We start from the raw sequence: 13616 nt of genomic DNA on the forward strand, positions 1-13616 counted from the left end.
AACCAACGTAAATTAATCTAGGCAAGTCCACATATGAAGATTGGTGAGCTGTAGTTTGTTTAAGTAGAGTTTAGTTTAGTAAACAAACTTATGGACTGACTATTGATGGATGATTTGAATTAGGTATGTGAGTTAAGAGTAAAGGATGGCGATGGAAGGTCCAGAGTTGCATGAAAGAATTGATACATAATTGGATTATAGGTCAGCAATGCACAACAATTTTAACCACCCTATCTATATATTTGAATGTCATCCTTCAACAAAATACAAACTTAACTACCCCATCTATATTCTTATGCCATCCTTCAATAAAATTAAGTATATGTTGGGTCTGTTTTGTGTATTGTTATTTTAATTTTTTTTTGTTTTTGGTCTTATGCCCACCAAATATTTTGTTTCAAACCAAGACTCCAGTTCAAGAAATCTTTTCTACTAGTATTATGTTTAAAATTGCCAAAACATTGTTGAAGTAAATTCATTCCATCCTTTACATGTCATTACCATAGTTAGTAAATTGTGAGACTGGTATAATATAAAAAAAGATAGTGAGCGTCTGTATCATGAGAATTTTTTCTTCAAGAATACGATAAAAAATTTGGTACAAAAATACAAATTCAACAAAAATTATTCATATAATTTTATACTTGTATATTGCGAATAAATATATTTGAAAGTAAGGGAACTAAAACTACAATTACAATTACAACAATTCATAAATATTATGCTACACTAATACTACTTTTAACTCTCATGGTTTGTGTATCAGACATTAAGTTTATTATAAATTTATCACATTGTGATGTTTACATGTATAAATCTATATATAATCTAAGATACACATAGTTGTCATTTTATGTGTAACTACAGAGATATGTCATTGCTGTAATGCAAATTTTAAATTTTTTTCAAAAATTTATAATTTAGGAAGTAGAATAAGTGAAAAGTTTATTTCGTGTTTAGTAAGGTTACTGACGTGAAAAGTATGAATATTTTTCAAAGTACTATTTTAGAAATATATGAAATATAATTTTTTTTAAAAAAAAATTATACATGCAAATATGTATTATACGAGTATAAAACAAAACGAATATTTACTGACTAGGTCATTATCGTTACCTAGGAAGTATTGGTAGATGATATGCTCTTCTTGTTACAATTGCTTATCTCGATAGATAAACATCTTATACTGAACAAACAGTTTAGAAAGGGTCAGCAATTAAATTGAAATTATTAAACAAAATATTCGTTTAATAATTATTCCACCACATGGATTATTATATTCAATACCCAAAATGTCAAGTCAAACGCTGCAACTCGCCGTACCGCCAATACAAAGCAAAAGTTAGTGCAGTATAGGAAGGCAAATGAAGAAAATGTTTATTTGTTGACAAAAAAAGAAAAGAAAAGAAAAAAATTGTTATCACGTAAACAAACGAATTAAAGATTAAGATATATGTTGTGTAACCATCATGGCTTAATTGTAGCTTAAAACATTAAAAAAAAGGAAAGTTGAAAAAAAAATAGTAGGAACTTCTTTAATCCAATAAAACCAAGAAATTGACCCAAGTACTATCTAACTCTACCCACCCCACTCCAACCCACCCATTATTGTGGAGTATTTTTTCTTTTGCAGCGGAAGAATGGTGGTAGCACTAGTAGGGACTGGGAAGAAAGGCTGGAGAGAGAACCTTTGCAATATCTATTAAGTTTCAATTTTCATTTCTATTTTTATCCCAACACTCTACTGCTCAAATCCCACATCACAATTTCTTAGATTTTCGACACTGAAAAGCAAAGTAGAAGAAGCCGCTGTCGAGTTCCAATCCACGTGTTCTTTCTTTTTGGCCTTTCTGGGTCATCGGAAAATATCACGGGGGAGCTCGATTCTTTCTGTTTTACCTGCTTTTCTAATTGAAAGACCGTATTGTTTGGTTAATTTATTCTGGGACATTGGGAAGTGTCACTGGAAATTGATAATGCGGAGAGGGTTGAAGTTTTTTGGTGGGTTAGCGCCGATCGGAATGTTGCCGGAGATTTGATGGAACCGGATTTAGTTCGGGCAGTGTTATTTTTATGGAGCTAAGATTTCGGTGTAGTGGGTGTGCTTGTGTAAATTTACATCCGACTTTTTCGACTAATTATCAGCTTGCTTTCATTTTCTTCAAGGTAATCTTCCACTGTTTCTTTTGAATCTTTAGTATTTTTTTTCTTGTATGCTCGACCAATACACCCTTTTGGGAAAATGTCAAAGGGAATGAGCTAAGAGAGTTGGAATGTTGAGTTTTACGGGCTGTTTGGCTGCTAGAAAATGTTGGATTTGAAGTCGACAAATTTGGGGTTTTTAAAGGGAGAAAAGCTTGAATAAATCATGGGTTCTTTTTCTATATAATGAAAGGTTTTGTTGTAGGGGAAATTTGGTTAATTGATTTGAGATCTTTTTTCCTCTGCACAACCTCTTTGTTTTTGGTAATTTTCCCTTTCAGGTCTCTTCTTTACTTTCCTTTTCTTTTTACGTTGTGTAAACTATTGTTTCCTAATTTAGTTTGAGGGATATGTTAACAAAAGATGACTCCTTTTTTACTGAAAATTTGTGGGAGAAAAAAGTGGTTTCTTTTCTGGCTTGAATTATAGTAGGATAGAACAAAACTTATATGCCTGCCTGCAGTTGTATGGTTTAAGTATTGATTGGTTTTGTTCTGAGCTTCACTAGAAGAAGTATGGCGTGCAAAGATCGCTCCTTTAATCTGGTATAAACTTCACTACTATATATCTGCAGTCATGGGGTTTTATCGTTTGTTACCTGAATGTTTTTCTCGGTTTTCTGAGTAAGTTGTTTAAAGCCTGGGCTTTACAAGCTTGATTCTCTTTCAATTAGCAGAAGATATACTCCACGCAAAATGATTGCTCCTTTAATCTGGTATAAAGTTCATTATCATATGCCTGCAGTCCTTGGGCGTCGCTTTCTTTTTGTTTGATACTTTAAAGTTTTCTTTTTGACCTTTTACTCTCAACTTGTTTGAAGCATGATTCGGGTTTTTCTATTAAAACTCATGTCATTAACGACTAGAAACTAACCTACTACTCCTTGTACTTTTTTTCCATGTGCATCTTAGATTAAATCTCATTGTCATGTTGTGTAGGTTTTCTTGACATTTGTGTGTTTAGAGGCTGTTTATGCAACATTGCAAGAACGCCCATTGGAGAGGCAAGGCTTGGAGAAGGGGGATGAATATATTATTTCACATTCTTGCATTCATGATCGGATAGTTGAACAACGCGAGCGACCTGGGCGTCAGGTGTATTCTGTGACTCCACAGGTCTATGCAGAGCCTGGTATGTCAAAGCCACTCCACCATAGGGGAAGGGCATTGCTGGGAATCTCTGAGTCTTCTGGGCAACAGAAGGATGTAAAGCTTCCCATAAGAATTTATCTAAATTATGATGCAGTTGGGCACTCATCTGATAGAGATTGTCAAAATGTTGGTGACATTGTAAAGGCAAGTGTTAGCTATTATGGGTTATTTCTAATTTGATCGAAAGTATACATGGGTAATGGCTTACACCAATGCTTGCCATTTGTGCTGTCTGATTCACCTATTCAGCTTGGAGAGCCACCAGGAGCTTCTTTTTCTGGGGAACCTTCTTGTAATCCACATGGGGATCCTCCAGTTTATGGTGACTGCTGGTATAACTGCACCTTAGAAGACATAGCTGCAGAGGACAAGAAAGACCGCCTCCGCAAGGTATTGCTCTAATCATTCTTATGCTAAAATGTTTGGAACTTCAGCAGATATCTGCATATAATTGTTATGCCACAAACAGTTTAAAAGCAAGGAGATTTGGTATATCAGAGGATTAACTGGTATTTGGGTGAACTTGTAATTGTATACTTGCAAAAGCGTTTATTGCCCTGAAAGTTCTGTGTATTTGGAAGGGTGGATTGTGGGCAATTGTTGCATTCTTAGCAATAAAGGAAAGCTAATTAACTAATATGACATGTTTCAGGCTTTGGGGCAGACAGCTGACTGGTTCAAAAGAGCCTTGGCTGTTGAACCTGTAAAAGGAAACTTGCGGTTGAGCGGATATTCTGCATGCGGACAAGATGGAGGTGTACAACTGCCAAGGCAATATATAGAAGGTATCTTTATCATGAATATCTATAATAAGCATCTTTGTCCTTTATTGTGTGTCATGTTTTCCTCATTTTTGCTGGGATTGTTATTGAGCTATTGATATTGCAGAGGGTGTTGCTGAGGCGGATCTAGTTCTCTTGGTGACTACGAGACCTACAACTGGCAACACCTTGGCGTGGGCAGTGGCATGTGAACGTGATCAATGGGGACGTGCTGTCGCTGGTAATTGCTTAATTGAACGTAGCTTCTTGTGGAGCGACATCTTAATTTTTTGTATGTTCGAAATGTGGAGTCCAATTACCGAAATTGCTCCTCTCTGCAGGGCACGTTAATGTTGCTCCACGTCATCTGACTGCAGAAGCGGAAACTTTGCTTTCAGCCACTCTGATACATGAGGTGAGCTGATTTTTAGCTTTACAATATAGAGGACTCGGACTCATCTGTTGATTGAGCTAACTGAAGTTTTGGTGTGCGAAGGTGATGCACGTGCTTGGATTTGATCCACATGCCTTTGCACATTTTCGTGATGAGAGGAAAAGAAGGAGAAGTCAGGTAATTACATTACTATGATATTACATCTAGAAGATATTGTTAGAACTCTGTGGATTGTCAGTTCCTTTTTTTGTCTTCTATGTCCTTTTTGCTACTAGAATGCTAATATTACTCGTTGTCCTTGTGCTGGAACTGGAATATTATTTTCTCATAGTTATGGGAAAAAGAACTCATATTTACAAATAATACACGTGAATCATGGTGGGAAACCAAGACGAAGGATTCCTGTATCCTGCTCTGTGATTTTCACGACAGTCCTTGGATGCTGCTAACCATGTTCTTATAACTCCGTCTAAAATGTGAATTGTTCGTGAAGAATGTATTTAATCTGTATTCAATTACACATCCTGGAAAACTCGCATGTAGAATTGTGTGCCTGTGTGCATTTGAGAACAAAGGTTATGCACTCTAGTTTGAGATAATCCTTTAGGATCTTATGATTTAGAGAGTATTCTTTCATCTGCAAAGTTTTGAAGTAATTGAATTGCCTAATTCTTTGTATGGTTCTGATGAGCGCATGGACAGTTTGACGGTTTGTCTTTCCTGTAGTGCATTTTGTGTTGAACCGATAATTTTACAGCAGCAGTTCTTGTTTTAATTTATATTTCCAGCACCTCGAAATCAGCATATATGATTAAGCAAAACTTTTTAAATGATATATTGTTCTCAGAAGTTTCTAAGTCAGATTCTAAAATTAGGAGAATGCCTTCCGATTACCTAGTTACAACTCTAAATGTTTCTACAGTTCAAAATTTGGCTCATACAGAAAACCTAGACAGCATTGGCAGTATTGAATCACTCACACTTATGCATAAAAATCATTCAAGAAATTCATGTGGAAATCTACATTACATAGAGGATGGTACTCCTGTGGACTTGTGTATCATATTAAACTGATGTAAGCTTTCCCATGTTCTGTTAGAAATTCAGATGCTTGTCTTCTGTTGATTTTTCCTCTTTCCACCTTTTCTTTTAGAAAATAACAAAGATTACAGGGACACTTGTTTGCTTGCATTTGAAAATTTTTTCTGGGGATACAAATTGACTGTTAATGGAATTGTAGGTTACCGAGCAAGTCAGTGATGAAAAGCTTGGACGAGTAGTCACGCGTGTTGTGCTTCCTCGAGTTGTCATGCATTCACGATTTCATTACGGGGTACTTGATGATTCTCTTACTTTGAAGTGTCCTTTGCAAAGAAACATGTTTTTATTTTTGTTTCTGAAACAATAAAACATCTCTTTAAAAAAATACGGAACATAGTCCACATATCCTTGTTGGGTTTCTCTGGCAGGCATTCTCTGAGAATTTCACTGGCTTAGAGCTGGAAGATGGTGGTGGACGTGGCACATCAGGTCCGTTATTCTTTTTCTTCCTCCTATGTGTCATATTTCTTATTTAGTTTTAGTGATGAATTAGGAAAGTGGCTCGAATCATCATTGAAGCAGTCTCCAGGATGAACTCTGGTTTTGAAATACTTAATCTTGTGTAGCGCTTGGTTGCGTGGGCATTGTCGTTGTGTGATTTGTTCACTTTGAAAAGAAGAAATCTACAGTATTTCTAAAGTAGTAAATAATTTCCTGAAGTAGTTGCTTGGGCATTAGAAGCATGTCTTTTGGCATCAACATAGTCTTTTCTAATTTTGGGTAAACTGAATAATTTGCTGCAGGTTCGCACTGGGAGAAAAGGCTTTTGATGAATGAAATTATGACAGGATCAGTAGATACCAAATCAGTTGTTTCAAAAATGACTCTTGCTTTACTTGAAGATAGTGGATGGTACCAAGCTAATTATAGTATGGCTGACCGGCTTGATTGGGGCCGCAACCAAGGAACTGACTTTGTTACCTCACCTTGCAACTTCTGGAAAGGTGCATATCGTTGTAATACAACCCAGTCATCTGGTTGTACATATAACAGAGAGGCAGAAGGTTACTGCCCAATTCTAAACTACAGTGGAGATCTTCCACAATGGGCTCGCTATTTCCCACAGGCTAACAAAGGTGAGATTTTCTTTATGGATTTCATCTCTGTCACTCTTGGAATATGCTACAATGTTGAATCAACTCTATCCTTCGGCAAATTTAAACTTTCTGACACAACCCAGGGCTGATGTAAAAGGTAACTACACATGATTAGTTATAAATAGTGTCTAAAAGGGCTGAAGAATAACTAGAGGTGGCAATTTGTCCCAAGTCCCAATGGGTTACCCATGCCCATAGGGACTTTGGGCGGGATGGGTACTGGAATTTGATATTGGGTTTAAAATGGGACAAATCCCAATTGTACCCATTAATTGATGGGAAATTTTGGAAAATACTTGGGTACCCATTGGGCTGCTCTGTTTGGATTAGCTATTTTTTGGGGTGTTTTTGAAATATTTTATTGTCGCAATGTATATGAAAAATTTTTACTATAATTTTTTTTTTAAATATTTGATATACTAATATGGATGATATATTTTTTGAGTTATTGTATATTACTGTAACATTGTATTTGAAAAATTTGTTTTTTGAAAATATAGCCAATCCAAACAGAGTCTTAGATTCAAAAATTATCTTTAACAATTTTTATAGTCATACTAGCGAATATAATCTAGCAGTCTTCCAAGTCATTATCCACAAGAATTTCCAGCATTTCAGTCAGTTTAGACCTGTCATCCTTGGACAATAATGAGGATAAATATTCAACACCTTAAGTGCCTTGGCCATCTTGATATATGTTGGAATATAGCTGTATTATATCTATCTTTTCCTTTATTTGTTAATCCAATTTTTGGTGGGAATCCTAAGTATAAAGCACTTGCATGTTTATTTAATAAAACTAAAAGAAATTTAATAAATCAAAAATATTAAAGTTATATAAAAAATAAAAAATGAATTAAAGGAAAAATTATATATAGAAAATATATTTGGGTATTGGGCGGGATCAATCTAAACCCATCCCAAAGTGATCCCGCCCAAGTTAGTCCCAAAACACATATGGGTAAGGTTGGGCCCAAACCCATATGACTCGGTTCCATCTTAAACCCAAGCAAATCCCGCCCATCCCGCCCATTTTGCCACCTCTAAGAATAACCATTAAAACCGAATGCTCGCATGCACTACGTATTAACCCATCTAAGTTGTCCCTTGCTTATCCATTTCCCTTGTGTAACCCTGCATATCTTTTAGTGGCAGACACAGTTCATTCTGTGAATGTGGGGAGTTTTTTATCGCTTCTTATCTCCCTCTTAGGAAATAGTATTGTTTCGACTGAATTTGCACTGGTAATGTTTCTATAAAAATGGATGGGTGTGAGGTATAAAGAACTGGGGTCGGAAACCTAATTAACTAGTCTTATAATCTTCTGAGGTACTCAAAGCTGAAAACAGTTTCTGCAATTTTAGAGCGCTATACCGTTCTTACGTCTTACTATACCTAGGAAATGGGATTTGGTCTGTTAAGGTGTACTCTGCTGTAGATCTGGTGGAATGGAAGCATTTGGTTTGGTATTAAGCGTTTCTGTTTACCTCATTTTTTGTTTTTGGAATTAATATAATCTTCTGAAGACAAAACTTCTGGTTATTTAAGAATATAAATATGGCCTTTTCGTGACCTTGAAGATTGGATTTTAAGTTCAAAGTAGTCAGTTGTTTTCCTTCTTTCTGTATGTCTGGTGTTGTGGACATATCTCACAGTTGTTTTGACTTTCCTCCTCTCGTGTAATTGCAGGTGGTCAGTCACCATTGGCAGATTATTGCACTTATTTTGTAGCATATTCAGATGGATCATGTACAGATACTAATAGTGCTCGTGCTCCTGACAGAATGTTGGGTGAAGTACGGGGAAGTAACTCAAGGTGAGTTTGTAATTTTCTTAATTTATGGCTGTAGCGTAGAAATAAATAGTGATTGTGAATGACTTTTCTTCATGAAAATATACAGGTGCATGGCGTCGTCATTAGTTCGTACTGGGTTTGTACGTGGTTCTATGACTCAGGGAAATGGTTGTTACCAGCACCGATGTGTAAACAATTCTCTGGAGGTATATTTTACAGCTTAAAGATGGTGATTCTTCTTGACTTGTTCCCATTGCTTTTCTTGAAATGGTGGATTCTTTTATGTTCTGATTTCTGTTGACTTAAAAGTTGATACCCATGTGATAGTTTTGGAGGCTTAGGCAGTAACAGGGGAAAAGGTCTCTGAAGTATGTTATGCAATAAAACTACCCCTTAAGTAGACTGACATTTAGCAACATGATGAAAGAAAAAAGGGGGTGCAGTTCATCATCTGGAGATGCTATCATTTCTCATCATAGGCTGGATGCCTTTCTCTGTTCTGACTTCTATCTCATCCTTCATTTTGTTTCATTAGTTTTTTCTTCTTGTTTCTTTCTACCCTTGGTGGGTTCTCTTGACTTCTTTTGTTATTTAGGGGTAAGGGGAGGCCAGGGAGGTGGATAGGGGTTTGGAACCTTTCTGACTGCTAGAATCTGGCTAAAGTGTACAGTGCTTATGCATTGATGGATTGTTTCAAAACTTCCTACTTACAAAGTGAAACATGGAAAATATGAGTCAGAGACGTGTCATAATTCTTAAGACTTCTAGATGCCCTCTCCTACGTGGTAATAATAGTGGTATAGTATTAATTTTTCCCAGAAAGAGTATGTTGGTATTTTAGGTCCTTCCTACGCCTTGCAATGTAATTGAGGGTATATTAACCATTCTTTTCTGTACCCCTATTTTTAAATACCATTTTGCTAATGAGATTATGAAACTTTTCTTAGGTTGCTGTGGATGGTATTTGGAAGGTATGCCCTGAAGGTGGTGGGCCCATTCAGTTTCCTGGCTTTAATGGTAACTTGACATCTTTATGTGGCTGACGACCAGCTCTTTTCTAGTCTTTATAATCTCTCTTTAAAATTTGAACTCTGCTACATTACTAACTTTCCATTAAAATTGTAGGCGAACTCATCTGCCCAGCTTTCCATGAACTCTGTGATATAGATCCAGAACCTGTGTCTGGTCAATGTCCCAATTCATGCAATTTTAATGGAGATTGTGTTAATGGAAGATGTCATTGCTTTCTAGGTTTTGAAGGAGATGACTGTGGCAAACGTGAGCTTCCTGATCTCTTTGTCTTCTCTGCTGTCTCTAACAAAATTAGTACACTGTTGGAAAGTTTTCGTGATCTGCCTTTTAGACCTTTAAATGAAACTTCTATTTCAGGTTTGTGCCCTAACAATTGTAGCAGCTGTGGGGAGTGCCTTTCTCATGGTGTTTGTGAATGTGAAAATGGATATACTGGCATCGACTGTTCTACAGGTACTCTATTGTTCCTAGAATACTTTTCTTCTTGTAACTCCAACCTCAATGATGAATTAAAATGTGGCACTACCATGTTACCAAACTTCGCTGAATGTGTATTAGTTATTTGTGGGGGATATGAAATGATGTGAGTGAGTGAATAACCAGGTGCCAACGTGCCATAGTATGTGTCCTAATCACTCTACTTCATTATTCATTTTTCCTGGCTGATTGCATTCAAGCACATTTATGGGACATGGAATGCAAAAAAAGATAAATGCTCCTTTTAGTGCATTATGTTGCCTTTTGTTGCCTTTCCTCTCATTGCAATACTACGTCTCTTGGTAAATTTTTGTGATTGTCCCTCTTTCTCATCTCTATGTAACATTGTCTGGGGGAAATGCAGCTACTTGTGATGAACAATGCAGCCTTCATGGTGGCGTCTGTGATAATGGCATTTGTGAGTTCCGATGCTCTGACTATGCTGGCTACACTTGCCAGAACAGCTCCACGCTTCTCCCAAGTCTCTCAGTTTGCCAAGATGTGCTAAAGAAAGATGCAGGCAGTCAACATTGTGCTCCTAGTGAATTGAGCATCTTGCAGCAGCTTGAAGAAGTAGTTGTGATGCCAAACTACCACCGGTTATTTCCAGGCGGGCCTAGGAAATTCTTAAACTATTTTAGAGGCAAGGACTGTGATGGTGCTGCTAAACGACTAGCTTGCTGGGTGAGTTTCTTCATCTATTGATCTTGGACATTCTATTGTGCGGTGATAAAATATGGTATGATCTTGACAATGATGCTATTTGCCGTTTGTTTTGAGTATGTCTCTTACCACATACATGAAGCATGAGACAGGGAATGCCTTTAGTGTCTCTGAATGGTAATGAATTGAAATTTCATTGGGCCCGACAAACACTTCTTTGTTTCTTGAAGGTCCTAGTTGCGAAAGTTAGAAAAATATGAGGTGTCATCAGCTTCCTGTTACACTAAGAAAGACAACCAAATTGCATTTCCACATTGTACTGTAGTGTCATTGCAGGTCAAAGTTTGCTTGTGAATTAATTGACTCAGTATATGATAAGAGCATGGACTACCAAAGAATTTTTGCCTGTACAACTATCTGAGCTTGATTGAGGTCAAACTAAAGTGTGATTGAGAATTGACCGACTGGCATGAATCCTTAATAACTTGGGGTTTTGTGTATTTCATGTAGAAAATTTTATAGCTTCCAGAAAGGTTTGTTGATATCGTGATGCCAAAAGTTTACAATGGCTTCTGTCTATTGAACATTTTATTCATTCTTGGATTACTGTTTGTACCAGATATCTATTCAGAAATGTGACAAGGATGGAGACAACAGACTACGTGTCTGCCATTCAGCATGCCAATCGTATAACATGGCTTGTGGAGCATCACTTGATTGCGCTGACCAAACCCTATTCAGCAATGAAGAAGAGGGAGAAGGTCTTTGCACAGGTTGGGGTGAATTAGATTCATGGTTTTGACAGCTCCGTGCGTTGCTGGTTTTCCAGGAAAGTTCCCTTAAGAAAAAGCATGTACATTTGTAGGTTGATGTAGGATTTTTCTTTTTGGGCCTGTAATTTCTTTCTTAATTTTCTCCTAGCTGTAGGAATAGATGCCATGAGTAGCCCTTGCACTAGAATAGATTCTTCTTCTCCCAGCCCAGTATTGGTTTAAAAGGAACGGGTGGGAATCGAGATATTCAGCTTTCGAAGATGAAAGCCTAATGTAGAGAGAAATTTACAATGTATGGTAAAGAAAAAAATGAAAGAACAGAGATGAATAGATGGAGAGAATGAGAGGATTTTATAACGAGTAAACACAGAGCGCTTCCGGGCCTAAGGCCCTGGTGAGAAGCAGCTTCCCGTGTGTCGTTTAATATTAATATTCTCATTTTCTTGGTTTAGTTTGTCGTTTAATATTAATATTCTCTTTTCGAAGTCAGTAGTATCTTTGTATCAAAATAAGAGGAGGAAAAAAAAGAAAAAGAAAAAAGAAGGCATTGCATGGCATATTGCATATTACTGGACTCTTCTGGTCTATGAGGCATGAATGAAGACTGGAATCGGACTCTGGAGGAATGATGAGCTTGTACTAATAATTCGGAATCTGGAATTTGAGGCAAAATGCATCAATTGAATCCAGCATTGATTCATGTGATTGACTTTACCACCCACTTTCCATCCCTTTCTTTTAAATCGAGAAACAGAAAAGGCCATGGCAGCCAGATTGTAGGGTACATGAGTAGATAAGCAGCCAGAAAGCCTGTCTCAGTCCATTTGATATATAATTTTTTCGGAGGCAAAACATCATTATATTATAGTCACGACACAGGCGATAAGGCACATTAGTCACCAACCAACGGAGAAAAGAGAATTCTTGAATTTAGTTTGCAGGCGGCGATGAGGCATATTAGTCACAAACCAAAGGAGAAAAGAGAATTCTTGAACCCAACTTCTCTGTGTTTAGTTCAACTAATTAGTGTGAATTGATGATCATACTAGTCTCCAATTCTCCCATTCCTTTCTCAATCTTTGTACCAAATTAAAACTGAACAGAACTCACATCACTCTTGAATTTTCCACCACTGGAATTTTAGAACTAACAATAATCGTACTTGAATTCATTCACTTTATCTTCCAAGCAATCTGTCAAAGTTCAATATTTGGCTTGTAATGTTGTAATTGCATCATGCACGTATTTACATATACTAATAGAATGCCAACAGAAACCAAACATATAATATAATTTTCAAATTATTCGTGTATAAGAAAAAATAGGTTATAATTAAAAACATAACATAGCCTTGAAATGATCCAACCCATATTTGATTAATTGATCAACAATACCATGAAAATTAAATGATCCAACCCATAACATAAAATACCTATGAAAATAGGCCATATATATATATATATCATTTTAACTATGAAGAACCAGTAAAACCTTCAAAACATATCATCATTGTTCTTGAAATACTTTATTACGAAAATCAAGTCTCATGTCATTAATTGATCAACTATCATCGCAATTCAAATACTATGATAATGTCCCATGATATATCATTAACTACAATAAATCCTCTATAAATTAATAACCTCTATTAAATAATAATTTTTTTGGATCTTGAATTGGGCGATGAGCTAAATTAATATATTTTTTTTTTTGAAAATCTTACATAACTCTTTGATCTCATTCATATTATAAATTAATAATTCAGTAAAATTACATATCATATTTCCCTAAAATATGAATCCACTGTTGTTTGTTTTCCTAGAAACCCACTGCATTTTATTAATCCACCTTGGATCTGCATTTTGTTAGTTAACACCTTTTAAATGGCAAGCCATAATTTAACAATGAGATATGTAAGAAGATTTTGTATCTATTTATTATGAGAAAATTTCGTTGTTATTTATATACATAATATATTGTTAATCTGATTCATTCTATGCATTCAATAAAATGAAATGAAAGTGGACATCTATTAATTAGTTTAATATATCAGTTTATGGATTGGTTTACATTCTATAAACTTTTAGCCTCTTTCAATTAATAGAACAATTCATATTTTTATAAAATAAAATAAAATAAAACTTTATAAGCTAATTAAATGAGTATTTTT

The 13616-nt window shown here is 35.9% G+C and overlaps 1 protein-coding gene across 1 annotated transcript; it reads left to right on the forward strand.

Annotated features, from left to right (window-relative positions):
- Nucleotides 1-1608: 1608 nt before the first annotated feature.
- LOC113749759 lies at nucleotides 1609-11756 on the forward strand. Its single transcript, XM_027293596.1, has 17 exons — nucleotides 1609-2166; nucleotides 3141-3497; nucleotides 3603-3743; nucleotides 4006-4138; nucleotides 4242-4355; nucleotides 4456-4529; nucleotides 4611-4685; nucleotides 5749-5841; nucleotides 5978-6038; nucleotides 6353-6685; nucleotides 8396-8522; nucleotides 8608-8707; nucleotides 9449-9518; nucleotides 9627-9779; nucleotides 9891-9986; nucleotides 10375-10694; nucleotides 11293-11756. Exons 1-17 carry the CDS (start codon nucleotides 2074-2076, stop codon nucleotides 11473-11475), a joined length of 2523 nt encoding a protein of 840 aa, XP_027149397.1. The 5' UTR covers nucleotides 1609-2073; the 3' UTR covers nucleotides 11476-11756.
- Nucleotides 11757-13616: the final 1860 nt, after the last annotated feature.

Source organism: Coffea eugenioides, chromosome 10, assembly GCF_003713205.1.
Source record: "Coffea eugenioides isolate CCC68of chromosome 10, Ceug_1.0, whole genome shotgun sequence".
NCBI lineage: Eukaryota > Viridiplantae > Streptophyta > Magnoliopsida > Gentianales > Rubiaceae > Coffea > Coffea eugenioides.